This window comes from Echeneis naucrates, chromosome 22, assembly GCF_900963305.1.
Source record: "Echeneis naucrates chromosome 22, fEcheNa1.1, whole genome shotgun sequence".
NCBI lineage: Eukaryota > Metazoa > Chordata > Actinopteri > Carangiformes > Echeneidae > Echeneis > Echeneis naucrates.
Genome location: NC_042532.1, coordinates 18,520,995 through 18,529,721, shown reverse-complemented (window position 1 = coordinate 18,529,721; position 8,727 = coordinate 18,520,995). Strand labels below are relative to the sequence as shown.

At 50.1% G+C, this 8,727-nt stretch overlaps 1 protein-coding gene across 1 annotated transcript; it reads left to right on the top strand.

Annotated features, from left to right (window-relative positions):
• Positions 1–4,453: 4,453 nt before the first annotated feature.
• Positions 4,454–6,943, top strand: ccdc177 (coiled-coil domain containing 177). Its single transcript, XM_029494417.1, has one exon. The coding sequence runs from the start codon at positions 4,454–4,456 to the stop codon at positions 6,941–6,943; it is 2,490 nt and encodes an 829-aa protein (XP_029350277.1).
• Positions 6,944–8,727: the final 1,784 nt, after the last annotated feature.

Below are 8,727 nucleotides of genomic sequence, written 5' to 3'. Positions count from 1 at the left end.
TCTAACAGACGGCATCTAACTTCAGCTCTCTGATGTGTGTGATAGCTCTTGAAAAGTTAGTTTTGTCAAACACGACCGAACACGATTACAGTCCTGAATGAAAGACAGACAGACGGGCGGCTGAATGGAAAAATTGGAGGTCAGATAGAAAGCCCTCTCCTTTTTAAGTGTCATCTGGATTTCATTTCATAAATTCCACATATTTTACATGTACTGGTCGCAATTTTCACTAGCTCCTGAAAACAGACCTTCACTGGTCAGCAGCTACGGCCATCACACACACACACACACACACACACACACTGAAGCTGGTGTAGAAACATGCCTAGTGATGGAAACGCACAGCAACAAATAAATAAGCCCACAAAGGCGAATTATCCATGACATTAATCAGAGATGTGAGGGATTTTTACGTAGCGACAGAATGAAAGAGAAAGTGGCAGCAGAGAGCCACGGGTGTTAAAAAGGGCCATTGAGTCTGGACCGGGGTGTCCCGCACCTGCGCTGTCTATTCACCCCACTGTTTACACACTGTCATCCACAATTAATACCTCCTGGGGACTGGGCTGCCTGCCCTCTGCGGGGCCCCCGGACCCATCCAGGGCCCTTATGGATGCCTAATTGAGCATACCGCTCTGCTGATTGAATTAACAGCTCTGTCTCTGGGACCTTTTCCCCTTCTGAGGAGGGGGACTATTCCACCCCTGTGCCGTCCCACAGAAGACAGAGCAGAGGGAGAGGGAGCTGAGGCTGTGGGGGGGTTGGATGGAGAAAGCGAAGGGTCAGAAGGGGGAGTTGTTGAAACTGTCCAGAAAACGTGTCCCTTTCTGTTGGCAAACCGAGGCTGGAAATGTGAACAGGGGGGCAACCAAAGGTCTCAGTCTTCACAGGACCGGGGAGCTCCAGCAGGGGCAGCGGGTCTGCAGGACGGGCCGGGGAAAAAGAACCGGATTGTTGGGACCGTGCACCACGTCAGCATACAGAGCTGGACGCTCACATTTCAAAGCCTGTTTGAAGTTTTTGCACAACCCGCAACTGTTTGGTGATATCTGTCTGGGCTCTTTTTGTTTTTCCGCCAGTTTGAACTGAAAAAGGCAATATTTTCAAATCCAACTGTCTCCAAACGTTTTCCAGCGGTGGACTCATATTTCATAAAGCTATGAAAAATATCCCATTAGAGGTTAAGTCCTGCACTAAAGTTAGATAATGCTCAATGATAGTCTACACTTCTCTATCAATGTTAACTACTGAACGTAATAGTGGGCAGTTTCATCATACTTCAGAGCAAAAAGTACCACAGCCGTGTTTTTTCTATTCCTTCAAAATGAATTAGACAGAAAGCTGCTGCTTCAGGCCAACGTAACTATTTCTAAAACAAATTGTCTGTTTAATTATTCATTGTGAATCATCTGCACCGTATAATTCTCCCATAAAACAGAAGGAAATCAGCTAATTTGTGTATTTTAGCATTACGATCAATCTTCATCATCATGGAGGAAAACGATTCTGATTTTCTGATCACTGAGGTTGTCTGAGCAGCGTTTATAGACTCACTAAAAACGTTCCACTCTGAACAAACATCCCTACAGCGGCGTCCTGGCTCCATTCACTTACAATGGTAGTAAAATATGATAATGTGGAAAGTCAGAGGTGGAAATGCTCTGAGACTGACTGTATCCTCTGTATTTCCAGCTCCCTTTGGCCTGCCGTTGTCTGGAGCTGTCAAAATTTAGCACACATTTAGACTCTTAAAGAGAAATGAAACGGGTGAATTGGTCTCAGCTGAGGCTGCTGTCGGCGGAGCGACCCCATGTAAAAAAAAAAAATTGGCTTTCTTTAGTTGAGTGAAGGCCTCGTCGATCTTTCAAACTGTACTCTAATTCTAACCACAGACTTCTTAATCAATCATTTGCTGGTGGATCAGTTTGTGCTCCAACAACATGATGAATGATGGTTTTAGTAATGCCCCCCGTGTCAGCTATCTAAATGGTCATATCTGTATCCTCACGCAGTAAATGACTGGACGGAGAATTCACAGCAGTTTTACAGAAAATAAAATGTTGAAATATGTTTCCAAAACAGCAATTCACCATTTTTTTCTTAACTGAAGCTGTCAGAGAAGAGTAAAGAAGAATATATTTAGGTTTTCAGATTTCCTGACCCTCCAAAATCGGCTCCACACACTGTCGTCATTTTACACACGTATAATGTGTATTTTATGGCATGTTTGGAAAACACAATCACATCTCAACACAAAATGTGCACTGATGTCTGACTGAGGTGTGTTTTGTTTTCAAATCCAGCCTTTTGACAGATTTCAGGCTCGTCTTTGTCCTCAGTGTCTTTATTAGTTTTAACTTCGTCCTCTTTTAGATTGTTCAGAAAAATCAAGACTTGTCACCTTCAGGCCGGATTGCAGAAACACAACCAATGGACCCCCCCACCTCCACCTCCTCCCCAGCTCCAGCCGGGCGTTGCCGTGGTCTCCATGACTCCACTGAGCCGCTCACCTCTCGATGAACCCCCAGTCCAGTTTGAGTGGTGGGGAGCATGTCCTACCAAAAACAAAAACACAAACAGAAAAATTGTGTGGAGCATACCCCTGCACCAGTGAACTGTACAGACCTACATGCCCCCCAGTTAACAAGCCAGCCAGCACGTTCCCTGTTGTCACTTGTTACCCACTGTCCTCCTGATATGGCTCATGGGTGAGGCCAATTAAACCCGCACTGCCCCCCCCCACCGGGTCAGGAGTTTAGTGGGCCATCATCCCTGCGATTCTCACTCAGAGTTATCTAATCCTGATTCAACGGCTCCGACTGGACCAAACCAGACCAGCGTGTCTCCTCAAAGTGGAGTTTTTCTGCTACTGAAACAAGATGAATGCAGAAATGATGCAGCAGCTGAAATAGTAATAATGTGGCTGTGGAAGCTTTCAGAACTCTGGATGTTGTCTAACTATACAAATTTTAGAGTCAGTCACAAAACTTATTCAACGCAGACAATTCAAACTAATCAGAAAACTTCATTTTGACTTGAAAGAAATCAGCTTAACTTTTTTATAGGAGGATTCCTCATTATGGCAAATTTCATAAGAGACAGGAGAGCACGTGTGTACATCACAACACACACAAACACAAATATCTTCTGCAGAGAAATCCCACCATGCATAAGAAATCATTTTCACACACACACACATCCAGAGTAGCTGTGATTTCTGCTGGATTAGTAAATGACTGAAATTAACATTGTGTAGATGTAACTGTTGTCATGATGCGATGCAGCAGCTCGTTTTATTTTAGACGAGCATTAAAGAATAAACCTGCTGATGGCAGTTTGTGATATTCTGCTGTCCTCTGCTGTTTGTTTTCAGGAGTTACAGCCTGTTTGCTGTCAAAACACTTTGGACTGATCTGATCTGAATAGGTTCACGGAACATGAGCTGGGCTTTGGGGAAAACTCCCAGATGCTCGTTTTGTCTGAATCATGGTGATTCTGAGCACATGAACGCCTCATCAGCTCCATCTGGCCGGGCTGTGGTGACATGTGAAGGGGGGGTGGTGGTGGTGGTGGGGGGGGGGGGTAATTGCAGTGTACTCACTGTATTTTTAGCCTGTTTGCCACAAAGCAGGCGGAGCCAAGGAGCGGAGATGGAGGGATGCTGCTGATGAGGACGGAGCGCGTCTGATCCGGGAGGATCCATCCGCGTCCGCCGGAGGATGTGATGCCGAGGCTGCGGGTCTGATGTCCCCTGAAGATTATGCGGGGAACCAGGGGGGGCTGGACGGATCACAGGGGAACAAAGAACCTTCTGCAGCCCGGCAGGTGAGCAGCACCGACCGGATGGTTGTCGCATGTAATGCGGGAGAAGGCAGTCTGTGTAAAATCCCAGAAAACATCAGTGAGACCTGCATCTGACTGATGTTGTTGTTTGTGTATTTGTTTTATTTGTCCTGATCCTGCTGGTGCTCAGTGGAAAGGTCTGGGCCTTCACTGTGTGTGAGGTGTGAGTATAATAGATGAGGCCTGTTCATCACACTCAGCCACCATCAGCTGCTGAATAAATCATATTTGTGTTGCAGAGTAGCATTTGTGGGTTGATTGTGTGATGTGGAGTGAGAAATATTAGTTGGAGCCGTACGATTCTTTCAGCCTAGTAACTCTGCCCAAAAATAGATCCTCTATTAATGGACTGGAGTGTTTTTTTTGTTCTTTTCATCTGTTATGTCACTTCCCTGAAGGAGAAACGTATCATCTGGTGTAAAATCACTGAGTGCATGAATTTGTGTTCATGCATGCATGCGTTGTGGCCCTCCCCCCACAGGCTGCTGTAATCCTCTAATTGAACCTTTTCCCACTTCCCCTCATGTATCATGCAACGCCCCCACCCTTCCCATCTCATCCCCGGCCTCCCTCCCTCCCTCTCTCTCTCTACCTGCAGCATTAGCCAACGATGGTCGACCCCTCGGAGCCCGAGGAGCAGATTAAGTGTAAAGGCCCGCAGCTCGACGCACCGACTGTGGCCACCGAAGACCCCCGCCTGCCCCAGGACGCCGACGGCACCGCAACAGAGGAGGATGGGGAAGCCGGTTTTGAGACACCGCCCACCGGCAGTTCTGAGCCGAGCCCCTGCCATGCTGCAGGCCCTTCGGGGCCCGACGCTGCCTCTCAGGGGCCGGCGCCTCAGCAGCCACAGACTCAGACTGACCCGCCGAAGCTGCACCTGGACCTGTACAACTTCGACTCGCCGGCCGCAGAGGGCAGCCGCTACGTGCTGACGAGCCCCCGCTCTCTGGAGGCGTGTGCTCGGTGTGGGGTGAAACCTGTGGAGCTGCTGCCCCGCCCGCTCGCTGATTTCGCCCGGGAGGCCCCGGGGCGCTCCATGCGCGTCGCTACAGGGCTGTTTGAGGTCTACGAGAGAGAGAGACACGCCAAACTGAGGCAGTGCAGGGAGGAGAGGGAGAGGATTGTCAGGGAGGAGAAGAGGAGGATGATGCAGGCGACAGTCAACGGCAGCAGCTCCTCTGTGGACCAGCCTGCTAAATCTGGGTCGGCGACCTCCAGCTCAGCCTCTGAAGTCGGAGCGTCCCCTAAAGCATCAGGTCCACCCTCTAAAACAGGGACAGCTCTTCTATCTAAAGCCCCCACCTCCCCTAAACCTGCAGGGTCTCCTCAGTCATCAAAAACTGGCTCTGCCACCTTGCCACCTCCTTCCAAGACCGGTTTCCTTGGCCCCACCAAGCATCCCCTGACCTCCTCCACCGAACATGTAAAAACCGGACAGCCTCTCTCTTCCGGCCCGCCGCCTGTAGTCCGGAAGTCCTCCGGTGGTAAACCCTCGAACACTTTCCCCCGGTCTACGCCAAAGCCGCCTTCCTTCCCCAGAGCCAATTCCACATTAACATCGTCAGCGTCGAAGCCTGTTCAGAGCTCCGGCACGCCGACTAACGGCCTAACGGGAGGACTGTTCTCTCAGCACAATGGACATCTTGGATTTCACTCTAAGGTGAGAGGAAAAAGCCACTCGCTGGAGTCCTTACAGCGAAGGATGGATCCCGTCTGCTCTTCCACCTCCACCACCACCACCACAACTACCACCACATGCACCTCATCAGAATCAGGGGCTTCCTCCTCCTACAGCTGGGATGGTGCACGAGACCACTGGGCTAAATTCTCCAGCCCCCGAGCTCGCACCATGGCTACCTTCAACTCCCTGATGGGCCGCAGCCTCAGCCTCGGGGACCTGAGCCACTCTCCTCAGACAACCCAGAAGGTGGAGCGCATCGTGAAGGAGGTGAAACGCAGAGGGCTGAAGGCCGTGTCCGAGCGCGACCGCAAGATCGCGGCTTTGATGCTCGCTCGGTATCAGGAGGAGGACATCATGAGTCAGACCCGCTACGTGGCTCATCTTCAGTGGGACAGCGAGCGGCGAATGGAGGAGCTACGGCGAGAGCAGGAGGACAGAGAGAAGCAGCGAGCGGTGCTTCAGTGTCAGCGAGTGTGGCAGACGCAAGTTTCCATACGTCAGCGAAGACTGAGCCAGCAGGAGCGGCAATCTGCAGCGGCCAAAATGCGACAGGCCGAGGAGAACGAGGAGCGATGGAGGGAGCTGGCAGAGCAGCAGGAGCGCAGCCGTCTGCTGAGGCTGCAGCAGGCGGCACGAGAGGAGAAGCACAAGAAGGCCCTTCAGGAGCAGAACCTGAAGGCTCTGGAGGAGGAGAGGGCGGCCATGTTGGAGCAAGAGAGGCTGCTGCTCAAAGAGAAGCTCACCATGGCCGAGCTGAAGAGACAGGAGAAGGAGCACCAGGCCCAAGAGGAGAGAAGGGGCCTGAACAAAGCAGAGAAGAGACGTCACGCCGCCCTGATACAGGAAATCGCTCGCAGGGAGCAGGAGGAGAGGGAGGAGGCCAGGAGGGCAGCAGAGGAGAAGCTCAGCCGCTCCCTGGAGAATTATGAACAGATAGTTGAACGTCGAGGGCAGGAGCTGAAAGAAAAGGCAAAGCGTGAGGAGAAGCAGATCCAGAAGGCACGCAAGGCAGCAGAGAAGCGTGAGAAGCAGCAGCAGCAGCTGCTCGAGGCCCGAGTGAAGGAGGCCGAGAAACGAGCCCAGCAGGCAGCTCTGGTGGCCGAGGAGAAGGCCAAGGAGAAGGCTCAGAGGGCCATCCAGAGTCGACAGGAGAAGGAGCGACTCCAGAAACTCAACAGGCAGCGAGTGGAGGAGGAGGAGAAGCAGAGGCGCCTGGAGCTGCTCCAGTCCATCGAGAGAAAGCTGGAGAAGAGCGAGCAGATCTTCAGAGAGAAGAGGGCGGTGCTGGAGAGCGCTCGCTCTGTGGCTCGAGCCTCTTTTCACGTGCGAGACAAAGTGCGAGAGGAGACCAACATGCGTACTTTTGATAAAATGGCCCTGGAAGCACAGCTGAAAGCCAGCCTGGATGAGAAATAAAGCCACAGCTCTCGCCTCCTTTATGGCCCTCATCGACTCGACAGCTTTACCCTCCTCCTCATAAACAGCCTCAGTGTTACTTCTGTTACCTCGTGTTTCTTTACCCGTCAGCTAGTTTGACGACATTTTGACCATTTTTATTCCATCGAATCAAACCAAATCATTTTGTGTCACAGATGTAAAGAGACTACAATCTACATCATCAACAGTGAAGTCCGTGTGGGACTCCAGCAGTGTAGAGAGCGGCCTGTGCAGTAACACAACCCCACCACTCCGTGTCTTTGTCCTCCGTCTGTCTCAGCTGCTGGACTGAAAGCCGTGCTGGAATGAAAAGAGTCATTGTTTACCAGGAAGCACAACTCCATGACAACTGCAGAGGCTTTTAAGGGAGAACTCCTGCAAGGGAGAACTAAGCATGGAAAGAAATCAAAAGCAGAATGCAAATGGCCCCAAGAGCCCAAAGCCAGCGAGGACTGTGACACAGCCAGATATAGACGGGGAATAAATCCCCGAGCTGGACGCACTGCTGGAGGGCCATGTGCTCCGGTCCCGCCCCCAGAGGACGTTCCTCCTCATGTCAGATTCCAATAACCAGAGAAGCCCCCCCACTGCAGTCAGTCTGCTACCAGCACAGCCGCCTGGGGATCCTGCCAAGGTCAACAGGTACGAGTTTTTGTTTTGCTGCTTTTAAACTTAATGCAGTGTCTTTTGTGTTAGCACGACGTGTTGCCTTTCTGCAGTTGGAACCAAAAGAGCCAGAGGAACTCTTTTTTGTCACACTGGCCTCAACTCAACAGTCCAGAGGAATAAAAAAAAAAAAAAGCATCAATTTGAGCCAACAACAGGCTCTAAAGGCCTCTGGCTGCACTAATCCCACAATCTCTCAGATTAAAAAAAAAAAAAGAAAAGAAAAAGAAAGGGTGATACACAGTTTTCAACCTCTGATGCTGCCGTTGCCATAGCGACAGAATCTCTGGTGGCTCATTCGGTCTGCTCCTTTGGAGGATTATTAATTTGGGGAAAAAACTACGTGCAGTGCGTGTCTGTGTCGAGCAGCGAGTCCTTTAAAGCCCTTCGACCACAGCCAGGAAGTAGACGGGTGTCTGATACCTGCTAACCGCCGAGATAAAAGCCAGACTGAATTAAAAATGAGGCATTAAGGCAGCAGAGGGCTGACAGGCTTATGTCCCAGACTGAGCCGTGCTGTAATCAGGTCGGGGGGGGGGGGGGGCACTAAATTTACAGATGAGACAGCTCATCTGTAAAGTTAGCAGATGAGACGACAGATTTGTGGGTGTTTATGATGCTGACTGAAAAGATGAAGTCACCGATTTAGAGAAGGTCATTAACATGAGGTAGCATCATAAAAGCCTCTGAGGTTAATCACACGTTGACAGGCGAACCGCAGCACATCAGACACAAAACCAAATTTATCGACAGGTTGAAGGGAGTGATCTGGCGTTTCACGGCTCACACCGCCAAAAATCAGAGTGAAAACACTTTCTGAACATTTAACTTCTGCTGATGCCTGTTGTTATAAACTTACTCTCATCTGTACTCACCAAAGATGACCTAAGTTGTATTAGTGCAGTTCCTGTTTTGTATGGAGCGAATAGATGTTCCCATAAAAGCTGAAGTTGTCGTTGGAACTGCTTTATAAATGTCACTGACAGCATGAAGGAAAATATCTTTCCACGCACAGAGCAGATGATTTTGTCTAAAGATAAGTGAGTATAGGTTTTGAGAAACACTGACCAAAAGAAATATTTTGAAAATGATTATTT